Below are 13,191 nucleotides of genomic sequence, written 5' to 3'. Positions count from 1 at the left end.
CACTGAGGTCCTGCTGCAACAGCAGTATTATCAGCAGCAATAAAATTTCTTCTTTCCTTAAATAATTTGCTAAATGTTCCTCTAACTGCTCATAGAATGAACACTGACCACAGTTTCTGCTTAAGAATCCAGTTGGAGAAGACACTGAAGGTACTCCTTTAATGACTGTCAACAGGGATGAATTTGATTCTTATTTTGCACAACTTTAGTTGTCTCAGGTTCTAGTAATTATCTAAAGCACTAAGCAGTGGAAGGGTTTTTTTTCCACATATGCACAGCTACATACCATAGATATATTCACATGTAGAGTAATATACCAGTAGGGTGGTTATGCAAAGTTTTTTCTCTATTACCTCAGGCTGCTAAGTGGTGTAGCCAGGACAGTATCAGAAAGATTTAAATGTAACCTTTAGAAACATTTTTGTTTGGTTAGTGGGATATATATGGGATGGATGCTCTGCAAACTAGTTTTTGTTAAAATAAAGTGTGATACTTGCCAATTAATTGTATTTGCACAAATATGGAACAAAAATCTTTCTTTGAGGGGTTAATCAGGAAAGAAGTACTTATTATGGCAGCCACAAAACTTCAAGCAATTTTTGTGTCAAATGGGTTATTATTCCATCGCCCAAAACCTAACAACTATGTATTCTCTGTAGCACTCAGTATTTTTTCTAAGCAGTCTCTCAGAGGATTTTGTTACCAGTTTTCCAGAGCTGATTCTTGTAAGGGCATGGATTGTAAACACAGGGCTCTAACTGCTGTACACAAGTGCCTTTATTTTCTCTTTCTCTTTCATTCTCATGGCCAGAACATTTCATTGCTGAGAAAGGCTCAGAGCTACTGTACTAACTTGTTAAGTTGTGCTGGTTTTACCTTGTATTTCAAAACAGTCTTGCTTCCCAACAATACCAATATAATTTAAAATAATTCTCATAGACTTTGTGGACCAATGTTCTTTAGTTTGCCTGCATAGCAACACCTTGGGAATGGAATAGGGAACTATGAAAAAGAAATGAATTTTGGATACTGAGCAGAAAATGATAACTATTTTTGGCATGGTTTTCATAAAATATGTTCATACTGCTTTTGTGATACATGAAACTTAGAAGCTTCCAAGATAAAGAAAATGCATTTCTTAAATTCAATGAAATATCCCCACTATGCCTCCCTCTTTCTCACTCCACTGAAGAATTCCCTCTTTTCAGGAAGTCAGTCACATTTCATGTCAGTCATTTTTTAATACAGTACTGTTGCTTAAATTTCTCAAACTATTAAAATGATAGTAGGTTTAACATTTTTATCCATTTTACTGAAGTTTAGGACTTAATATTATGAATGCCTCCTTCTGTTTGGTCTTGTTTGAAAGTTTGTGAAGGGTGGTTGTAAAACAGAGATTTAAATACCATTTTTCCATGAGAGAAATACATTTTTCCTGGAAAGTGTTTTAGAGACACATTTTAAGAGAAGAAATTGCAAAACTGAATTAGTGCATAAATCAGAGAAAATATTTATTTACAGACATGTAAAAATTATGTTACAACATTTTAAAGAAAACTGTAATGAACCATCAATCTGCTCTAGTGGGCAAACTCTGAATGTTTCAAATCTAAATTACAGTGGCACTAATTAAAAATAGGACTGCTAACAAGATTATAGTTATCTACATAGCTTAAGTACAGTGATTTTTCAGAACTAAAAATGGATCTACAGAGAAAATTAATAGGAACTGCAACAATATGTAATACAAGGGTTTACAAAAGTAAAAATATTTTTTCTTGATCCAAACTTTAAAGCTTTTTAGTAAACATTTTCCATTCATGCAGCTGCCCATGTTTGAAACAAAACATCTGAAATACACATATATATCTGTGTAGAAAATGAATTGGTTTGATTCAGGACTGTCTGTAAAGGATTTTATGACTGTTGACTGTCCAAACTGATTGACAAGATCTTTTATGTTTCCTATTCCTCCGTATTGCAAGGGATGAGCAATGCTGAAAAATCCCACAACTGACAAAACTTGTGTCAAACAAGTAACAGGTGATGGCAGACAACACCAAGCATACTGCATACATGGACAGCAGAGAACTATTAAGCTCTGTCAAAGCTACCAGCATCCTCTGGAGTGATTTTAAGCAAACATGCCATTGAGAAACCTTACTAGTAATAGACTGCATGGGGGTAACAATCTTCTGGCTTGCAAATGAAATAGTGCCTCATGGTGTCATCAGAGATGACTTTTGTGTTCAAAATATATTCAGGACCTAAGCTGTGGTGTGAAACAGTGTCAACATTATGATTGTGCAATAATTTCTGTGAGTTTAAACTGAAAAGGTAATGACTGTAAAGAGTGTGTAAAAATCTCAGAGTGCTTTCTGTGAGTGTTGGCTCATTTGGAATGGAGATGGTGAAGAGACAATACACCTAGATGTTTCTCATGTCTAGTTTGTTAACACAAATATCAGAACTGATTTCCTTGGATGATTTTCTGCATCTTTTAAGTCAGCCAACAGTTTATGTGACTTAAATGGTGCAAATGCACCTTGAGCTGCTGAAGTTTGGAGTTCCTTTCTTTTTTAACTGTCAGCCAAAGACAAAAATCCCAAAATGGCAGTTCTTTTTGCATTTTTACAGTTAAAAATGTTCATAACCTATATTAAGAGATAGAAAAAGGAGAAGTATTTCTCTCTCTAATTTGACCTAACATTTCACTTACAAGGAGTAATATTTTTTTCCTGCACTTTTCTTGGAGAGTCAGCCCTGATAAATTCTGAAGCTGCAGTGCTTTATGCTCAGGTGTAACTGCTTACACTAGTCTTTCCTTATTTAAGGAGCTGGGTACTACTCAGCACTTAAGTAAACCACGTAACTCCACGTACAATAGACAAGCTAAATATAAGGTACACAAACGTAACTGAGGGTGCAATGTCACACAGCTACCTAGTGAAAAAAATTCTTACTCAGTAATAGGTAATTAAAATGTATGCTTTGCTTCCAAATTTTTAAAAAATATCAGTCCTTCCTTGTTGATGGTCCCCATGCCAGAAACCTGACCAGAGACCTTGAGTTCCCACCGGCTTACACCCGCACTGCTTGAGCTGAACCTGTCATCTCAGAAACTGCTTTTTAAAACAGATATTTAAAGTTAGATCTTTTAAAAAGCCTCTCTGGTACCTTTTGTTGTCTCTCGTTTTCAGCCTACAGAGAATGTTTGAAAGGGCAAGGCAAAAGTTCATTTTTGTAGCGCTGGATGATCTGAATTTGTAAGTACCCCAGTCATGGAGCTCAGTGATCAGGGCTTAATGCTGCAGACTGGGTCTGTGCTCCATTTGACTGTGTAAGATACTTCTTAAATTAATGCCTCTCCCTCTTGGGAGGCTGTAGCTAATAAATAATTTGTTTACCCTGCAATCACTTTAAAGACATGTCTCTTTCTATATGAGCACCACTCACATAAAGATGTGGATGAATAAATACATATTCCTTGTTTCGTGTCATCTGCAATGCTAAAGAGGTCTGACTTTGGGATGGTGAACAAGTTGGTACTTTTCTAGGGGAAGAAGTCCTTATGCCCAATGCTTTTGTTACCTTTAATGTGTCAGTAACACAAGAGAAATAATGCATCCATTCTGTTTGAAAGGAAATATGATTTATTAAGAAATTCTATCCTGAGATTTCCCCTACATTTGTAGTAATTAATTATTCCAACTTCAGGCTTTTGGGAGGGCCTTAGGAGTTTGTGGGTGGAAAGACTACTGCCAGAAAAGAACCCAAAAAGTAATAAGTAGGCTAACTCAGGCTGTCAGATATTGGCAGGCTATAAGTAATTTTTCTGGCTAGACAGCAGGCTGGCTGACTTTCCATATGGTAGCAACAAACTGCCTTTAAAGATTTGCAAGAGCAGCTGTAACAACTGTCTGATGAATGGCATCACAGAGAGGGCTTATCTGAAGAAGGGGATTTACAGAAGGATGCAATTTACAGTTTATCAAGGATTGCTCTCTTATTTTGACATTTCCACTTTTTAGAAGCTATTCTATTACCAAATGTAATTATTTCCAATGACAAATAAATGAAATAAAATAATGGAAAATACCATACAATGTATTTAATTGTGGCACTGGTCAAAATGGTCTTGTTTGTACTAAGCAGTAAACAAAGAAGTGCAATATCACCTGACTCTAAATATGGTAAAACAGTAAAACGTGCTAATCATAAAAATAGCTTTTAGAAATATACATTTGTATACAGTGTTTTCCACACCTGTTAAATACGTCCTTCATATTATTATGATACAGTACATTGGCCTTTAAGACATCAAAATTAAAAAAATAATACCAATAATTAGCCAGAGAAAACCACATTTACAATCTAAACCATAAAAATCTGACAATTGTACAGCTTAGAACATATAAGAAATGGAGTTTCTAATATTTGAACAATAATGTCCATTTTAATAAGTAAATTGGGTTTCATACAAATTGAGTCAAAGGTGTTGTCAGCCAGTAAGAAACTGCAGTTCACAATTTTCTGTGGGGAAGTCAGAGTTTCTCTTCTCAGCCTTCACGGGGTTCACACATGACATTTCATCACTTGATCTGTAGAAACTGAGAAATGAAATGTGGGCTTTAGTATGAAAGCATAGAATTTCTTCCACGAGAACCTCAAAAAGAAACCAAGATGGCTGGGGAAAAGAGCCAAGAAGACTATGAATTGACTTTTTTCCCAAATCAAGCAAATATCAACGTCTATAATGCTTTCCCACCTTAAACCATTGAAGGTTAAAAGAAGAATGGTGTTCCTGCAGCAGTGGGCAGCCAGGACTGTGCAACAGTCTTGAGTTGACTGTACGGCCCAAAACAATTACAGCAAATCAAGCTAGAGCTATTGAAGCTGAAGTATAGCTCCCCTCAATAAAGCTATGCAAACAACTCCTGAATAATTTCTATTTTAGCAGCAGGAAATAGAATAATGTATCTTGGCGGCTTTGCAATGAAATGCTTTATTTGCATAATAGCATTCAATCTAAATAAATTGCTTGTAGAATTCTTTGCTTCAGACCCATCATACTATTTATATACCTTACTCCATTTCCATTGGCTGTGTGCTTTCAGCAATGCCTACAGTTACCAGATTGATGGGTTTTTCCTCAGTAGCTTCCTTTTTACCATGCCTTTTTTGCTATTGTTTGTGTATACCTGCCATAGGATATAACCGAATATCCTTTGATATCTTTTGTTGCTTTATCAGCCACACTCTGAAAATGCAAAAGTCCAGTGTTAGCCAACACCTTTAAGGTTAATTCTTCCAGCAGAGGCTGGAGGCAGGTTGCATCTAAATATCTGAGTCCTGCAATGTGACCCATTATTGCTAGCAGCTTCAAGTAGGCATTGAGTGATGCTGCAGGGGAGCATAAGGCACACCAGCTCCACCTACCCACAGGGAAACTGACAACATTGTCCTAATTGCATGTTTGGAAAACTGACAGTAGAAAATGTTAGCAGAAGTAGATGGTTTCTTTTTTTTTTTTTTTGAAGAGAAATTTGAAACCCAAGTTTTAAAAAAAAATTTGACAGTAAAAATATTTTCAGCCAATCTTTTCTGCACTCTTTTTTTTTTTTGTGGGAGGTGGAGTCTAGCTTGTTTTATAACTGAAACAGGAGATAGCTGATGAAGTCTGGTGCACTTCTGATCAAAGGCTGAAAAGCTCCCAGATGTTCTTTTCAGCCAATTTCCACCTACTTCAATTAAAAAAAAAAAAAAAAGAAGAAACAATTTTGTTAAAATTTCCATTTACTGAAAACCTGGTTTCCCAGAAACATCCTAATAACTGCAAGACTGGGCTCCTGGCCTTTGAAGAAGTCAGGCATCAGATTTCCCCTTCACTGCAAAGAGAGCACCAGGTCTGTGGTTGTGGTCTTCACAGGTAACCAGGACTGGAGAAAAGCTCATGTGAGAGATCCCAGAATTTTCTTCTTTAAGTTAAATCATCCAGAAACTATTATTCGCTACTTGCACAGAAAAAAAAAAAAATTCATCTCTCATGTTTTAGGTCTGATCCCTAGAGATACTAGCTATAATAAAAAAGACTTTTAAATTCTTCCCTTAACTCTGAGAGGGGCTTAATGGTTTTTAACTAGCTATTCATCTTAGGTGGAGTAAAAAAAAATTCCTCTGTACATCCTATTAGCTCCAAAGAGAGCTCCTCTTTTCTAACCTTTTTCTCGACTACGCTTTGCCCTTCCATTATGCCATTATAAGAAGCAACAATTATGAAAGCAATAAGAGGCAGATTTCCAAGTTATTTATCAAAGCTTTTTTCCCTTGCCATAAACCTTTCAAGCCTTTACCTGTCACAGCATTACAGAGCTTCATTAGGTTACTATTGTGGAACATTAATGTTGCTAATCATCTTGACCCAAGTCAGCAATGCTGCTTTAATGTTGGTTGGAAACAGTGATAAAAATTTAGGAACCCTGCCAGTCCAAAATATTCTAGTGTTCTTCCTTCAGTACATAGTTTTCTTATTTCCCTCTCACTACAAATAATGGTAAAGTTTGAGAGGAAACATTAAAATCTGAAAGAGCCAAACTTTTATTTTCCCTGTAATAGCAGGAATCCAGGGCTATGATTAATATAGAGTAATTCAGTGCTAATTTCATTCTCTTTCTTTCTTCTGAATAGTGTGTCATTTATCATCTGCCTTTATGGCACTGCTGATGATATTAAAAAACCCTCATGATGACTAGTGGAGTTTTAAAATTTTTTTTCATTTCTTTCCCCTTATATATAAAAACATCTCCTGACACAACAAGGATGAACTGAATTACATTTAAGCCAGTAATAAGGCTTTCATTTGATGTAGTTCTAACAGAAAACCACTTTAGAAAGTGTGATTTGAACATAATGCATTTTAAGAATTGAATAACTCAGCTGAGCATATAGACTTGGCATCCATAGACAATATCAAAGAAACTCTATATACTGTCCTAATTGCCATCATAATCTCTGAAAAAAAGATGGAGAGAGTTTATGGAATATTTATTTGTTCATTTTCCACCTCAAATTATTTCTGCTGCTTTTTCCCTATCTGGATGGCTTTTTGAGCATGAGGTATTGGAAATACTCTACTTAGGGATAACACTGTATTTCAGTCTTCAAAAAATGCTGTTGCTACTGTTATAGTTCTAGTATAATCCTTCTGGCATTTTTGCCAAATTCAAATTCTACTAGGTTCAATTAATTTTAAGTATACACATTGTATGTAACATGGGAAAGCCAACATTAAATAGTTTCCTTCTCATAGGGTTTATGGGAAGAGCATTCTGGGCAAATGTACAGGAATGTATGAGAAGGTAAATTCAGCATATGTTTTTGGGAGAAAGTATTAGGAATGTGCTATGACTAAATGACACAAAAGTTGTACATTATTACCATCTTTCCTGGTTAAGAAAATGCTTAAATAAAAGTCCCACAGAATATAGTTGTTACAGACTTCACTGTATGGTTACCCCACACTAATTATAAGCCATAAGAGCATCCAAAATACAGACAAATGAAAGACATTCATCTGAAAAAATGCATCCATTTTTAAAAAATACTTTGCTCTGAATGGCTTTTATGATTAATCTTAGAATTTTTAATTCCAAGAAATTAATTAATTTCTTAGTTAATCTTAGAAACTCTCAGCAAATGCAGCTAAAAGGAGGATGGATAGATGATGGTTCACATATACATGTGAACTTGAAACCCAAAGCCTCAAGCATCCTTCCTTGTACTCTCCTGTCTCTTTTTCCTTGCCAGACAAACCCATGCTCAGGATGGAATTCTCATTTTAAGAACTGTAATGGAGGCATCTGAAGGAACTGCTGACCACTGCTTGGTAAAATTGCACATCTATCTCTGGCAGGCTCCTCTTGAGTAGGAGACTTGATGCTTGACAACTTTCTAGGTTTCTGCTGGTGTCTTACTATGCTTTGACAGAAGGTTATGTGACTGCAATACATCACTTTCTGCAAAACAGCAGCAAGCCCCATTAAAATGCAGCACTGTCCTTTCACTCCCAACACTGGCCCTCTTGCTTGTGCTACCTCAAACTGCCATTGTAGCACAACTGATTTCTTTACATCTGATGCTCACTCCTAATACTGTTATCTGTACAACTGCGAATTCTGAATCCAGGTCTACAGATACTGCTTTTATATCCTCGAGGATAGCATACTCTGTTTCATCTCTAATAATTTCTTTTGATTATGAAATGCACTTTCTTGGCAGCCAAAGAGATGAAAAATGAAATCTGTCTGCAGAGCAGGCATTAAATAAAAAAAAAAAAAGGCAAAACAAACACAAAAATTTGCCAAAACATAGTTAGGCATTATTGATCTAGATATTTATGTAAAATGAGAAAAATCATAATGCAGTACAGAAAGTAGAAATGCAAATTGTCATTCTTTTTATTAGCTATGTCTAACTCAAGGCAATATCTTCCTTTTCTCTTAGGCAGGCACTCACACTGAGTACAAAACACGGTAATTTATATTTGTAAGGTACCATGGGGACATGCACATTTGTTGGCTTTTACACAGCATTCTTCATCATCAGTGGAAAGCCACCAGGAACAAGCAGAGCTTACCAAGGAACATTGAATTTATATTAGCCATCACATTGACTTCACAGCTGTGTTCATTTGAGGTACACCTTGCACTTTGTCCCTTTATTTAAAGCATCAAATTTCTAACTCAGTAGCAGTCATAGAGGTGGTTTAGTTTAATGCCCCCATATGAAATGTAAATGCTCAGTTCAGTAGGTGTGAGCAGGGGAACGTGAATGTGTATCACACTTTTGCTTCTTTCAGCTGTAACCCTTGCAAAACAGGAAAAACAAAATGATGGCAGTAATGCAAAATTTTTTGTAATGAACTAGTGATAGAATATTCACTGCATTTAACAAATAGATTTATAAATAATAGTAAAGAATAAATAAAAGAACGACTTGCACCTTCTTTAAACCCTTCTTCAAATGATGAAACCTAATCATTATGTTTTGGACTCAATCATACTTTAACTGCTAAAAACATTACAGAATTGCTTTTCTGTTCAGTGAACAGCTTAATTGCTTTGAAGTGCTAGTATTTATGTGAGTACATGTGAGAATGATTGTTTGCCATCAGTGAAAACAAACTTGTATCTTCTCGGTATTAAAATGCTCTGTTTCACTTGTTTGTCCAATAAAAATCAGCAGGAAGAATAAGATAGCCCTCTCAGATACTGATTTTTCCCCCAGACCATCATCTTTTCTTTCTCAGAGTCCAGGCAGAATTGTGATAAATGCTTTTGGGTGTAGTGGTGGAGACAGGATCCAATATTTGGAGTGCTAGCGAGGACACCCTGCAGTTGAGATGATGGTCAGGTGTGAGACTGAAGGAATGACTTTGGGAATAGAGTCACTGTGGTCATTTGAGAGCTTGAGTGGGGCCATGAAGGAAAGAAGTGGATCTTTCCACTTTTCTTTGGCTGCGTGTTTTCCTCCTGCTAGAAAGAAAGATTTTTGCAGCAAAATCTTCCCCTGCAAAGTCCTTTATAGTAGTAGGAAGAGACTTGGGGACTAGTAGCACAGTTTCTGGTGACAGTGGGAGGGATCTGAAGCTGGAGGCACTGGGCCTTCTGCAGAGTGTGGGGTGGGCCAGGATCTCCAAGCAGATGTGGAGGTGGTTGGAAGGTGGGAAGGTGGTGCTTTAGTAGAGCTCACTGCCCTGAAATCTTTACCAGAATTTTACCAGGTCTTTACTGGAAGCTCTACCACATTGCTAAGCCATGGTGAAACTGTGTTCCCACCAAACTCTCTCTTCTGTTCTCTCCGGGCTCATAAAGCCAATCTTGATGCAGTAACGCGTCCCTGATTCTGTCCACTGAGTTCCCTCAGCCCACACCAATGTGCCTTGAGAGATGCTCAACACCTTCTTGGGATCCGGTGCCAAATAAAGCAGAGAGAAGAAAATGTTGCCCCCTAATTTATCCCTGCATATGAGTGGATATTCATAGCAAATTCTCAGGGGTGTGGCTTTCACTGGAGATCCCTGGGTACTTTCTGTTTCTTGGGATGGTGTCTGCTCCATGAGAAGCAAGTCCAACTGAGTCAGTTCTAAGAATGATTCATGGTAAGTACTGTACTTTTATCATCCTGGATGCTACAGAGGAGATGCTTTTAAGTTACAGGGTGGTGTAAAAAATCTGTAGACTAATATTCCTACTGAATTAATCTTTCCTTAATGTGAGGAGTAGGAATTCTCTAGTGTGAGATTAGGTGGTCCAATTAGTATTAATGTTCATGACAAAAGTTCCTGTCCTACTAATGTCAAGGGTGCAGTTTTGAACACATAGTTTAATGCATAAAGGAACTACTAAACTTGTACCCTGAGGCCATCTAATATGTCTACATTTTAACTGTGTTTTTAAAATAAATTAAAGTAGGACCTTACAAGTAGAATTGCCTTAAAGTAATTATGCAGAAAGCACACAATAAACTTTCTCACTATTCCTAAATTAGAGTTTAGATAGGTATCAAAAACCAAAGGGCATCCATTCCAAGCAAAATAACTGCAGGCAATGACAGGAATAGATCTCAATGTATTGAGATGAGGAATCTTCTGTCTAATCAACTGGAGATTTTTCAGGTACTTGGAGGCAGAAGTTCTGCTCAGCTGAACAACCAGGTGGAGTAGCGTTAAAAAAATAGGAAAGAAATGGGAAGGAGAGAGTGCTGGAAGAAGATGTTGGAAGCATATAACATGAGACAGAGATACTGGGAAAGCCCAGAGTAAACTATGGGAAGAAGGAGTGGAATGAGACAAACAATGCAAAAGGAATATTTAAATGGTGACAGAATAATGAATTAAGACAGTCAATTGAATATACAGGATGTAGAGTTACATGCTTAAAACTGTCATCTGTGAAAGTTTTGCTGTGGCAGTGTGATCCAGGTGGAAATGGCAATAAAAGATGGTCCTATTTAAAACAGTTTTTTATTTTTATTTTCCTGCCTAATGCCTATTTGAATGCACAGTGCACAGTAGTGCATAAAATTTTGGTTTTATGAGGATTTCAAGAGACATTAATTTTAAAATAAGAGTTAGAAAGCAAAATGTTGGACTTGGGGTCAAATTGTGGTCTGCAAATGGTGCAGAATCTCATAATAGCTGAGAAAGGATTATGATAACTCTGCAAAGAGGAAGCAGAGAAGAATTTAGGCTTTTCATTCTTTATTTATTTGGGCTGGAAAACACTTTTATTCTTTTGAAAGACTACAGAACTGTAGTGTAATTTTAGAAATCAATAGCGACAACAATTTGGAAACTTCAGACACACATAGCAGCGTGACAAGCTGGATAAGTTGGTATATGATTAACTTCCAAATCTTCATTTTGGCAGACTGAGCTTGTCTTATTCTCACTGATTGCTTTTTTTGTTGTTGAAATGGCAATTACAGTTCTATCACCTTCTAAATAACTTCCTCTTTCTGAGGTGTGAAAATGCCTATGTATGGATAAATTCAATCTGCCTTTCATGTTTTGATATTAATCATGCAGAAAATCTTCTTCTTCTTCTTAGTAACACATTTATATTTTCTAAAAAAATTGAGACCTTTTGGAATAATTGGGTCACTAGCTGTAGTGGCTCTGCAATTTGTAATGAAAAAAAAATTTACAATTTTGTCTTTTAGTATGGAAAAATAACAATCTTTTGGCTTTTCAATGTTTGCACCTCTTTACTTGAGTGAAGGATTTCAACAGAAAAATGTTTCCTTTGAGAGTTTTCCATTCAGAATTTTTCATGCTCAAGGTTACTGATAAAGCCTGTGAAATGAGTGTTTTTTAGGGGAACTAAAGCTATTTATTTTCAAAGTCTGACACACCAAGAAAAATGTGTGATGCATGACAATTGTTCAATCTCAGTTAAATCTTAGAATTTACTGATTAAGCTGATAGACCCAAATCCATTTGATCCAATGGCTGTCCTGAGTTCTTCCAGAGGATTTCTGTGTTCAAGTGAATGCCTAGAAAACACCAGTGTCCCCCTTCCCATCCACCACATTCCCAACATAACTCATACTGCTGCTTTGGTTTTTATACTAGGTTACTGTTCTGATGGTTATTCCCCCTTTACACAGATCGGGACGTTTGGTTGTAAGTGATGGGTGAGCAAAACCCAGTGCAGCACCTTCAACAAGTCCCCCAGATTTACTGGAGTCAGCCAAAGCACAAGGGCTGCTCCACCAGAATTAGTTAAAATTTCACTGGCAAAAATAGTCATGCGTGGAAACTAAAATCAGTCTTCTTATTTAAAATGCTGAGTTACTTCAATTAATTTCTGATGTTTCTTTTTCAGCCATAAGGTACACCAAAAAGCATGTGATATTTTTTAGAAGTCATCATCATCCTCACCTGTAAAGGGATTCAGGTTTGCTTCTAAGAGGTAGGTGTTTGGCTGTCCTTGTTTCTGCACTTCACTCAGAGGCTGACTCTATGCTCATAAATTTTGGGTCAGCAAAATCTGTGGAGCTAATTTTGATCTACTTGGACTAAATAAAAATAATGAGGCTACCAATACTGAATATTAAGGTCGACTACGTTATGTCAGAGAAGAGTTAATTTCATTTAGGCAAGTATAGTGTTTACAGGTCTAAGAGAATTTTTGACCTGTTCTGACAGCATTGTTTACCTCTGATTAAATTCACTGATTGGTGTGTAGTTTTGCTTTGTTTTTAAGTTGGAGGCAAAGCAGTTGTTTTTGATAGAACCTGAGCCATTAAAATTAAATATTTGCTGTCTCAAATTTATCAAGCACCATGACTATTTTATTAAATGATGACTGAGACTTGAGGCAGGTCAAGACAGATGGCAGTGTGCAATGAAAAAAGTGAAACACATTCATTGAAGAATATATTGCCTGTTGTTCCACTGACATTTTTCGCTTCTGGAAAGCATGTAATTTTAATTAGTTTAAATAGTTGGGAATGCTCCTTCCTTACATGTCAAAGAAAGGCACCTGTTGGTCTCACCTCAGAAAGAGGTGCAAATTCTACCTGCATTTTCAATCTCCTGAGACACATTGCCTACCACATGGCCTCAGTGTCAAAGCTGGGAACAGGACCCAAGATTCCTGATCTCACATACTTTCCTTAAAAATGAGA

The 13,191-nt window shown here is 36.6% G+C and overlaps 1 protein-coding gene across 1 annotated transcript in view; it reads right to left on the bottom strand.

The window, feature by feature from the left end:
* Positions 1-1,494: 1,494 nt before the first annotated feature.
* The window catches only part of RALYL (RALY RNA binding protein like), a 185,433-nt gene continuing 173,736 nt past the window's right edge, over positions 1,495-13,191 (bottom strand). The window contains exon 9 of the mRNA XM_059863015.1: positions 1,495-4,610. Coding sequence (XP_059718998.1) covers positions 4,593-4,610 — 18 coding nt within the window. The 3' untranslated portion in view covers positions 1,495-4,592. The remainder of the gene's footprint in view (positions 4,611-13,191) is intronic.

Source organism: Haemorhous mexicanus, chromosome 1 (genome assembly GCF_027477595.1).
Source record: "Haemorhous mexicanus isolate bHaeMex1 chromosome 1, bHaeMex1.pri, whole genome shotgun sequence".
NCBI lineage: Eukaryota > Metazoa > Chordata > Aves > Passeriformes > Fringillidae > Haemorhous > Haemorhous mexicanus.
The sequence above is the reverse complement of the archived record's forward strand: the minus strand, read 5'-3'. Positions and strand labels throughout refer to the sequence as shown.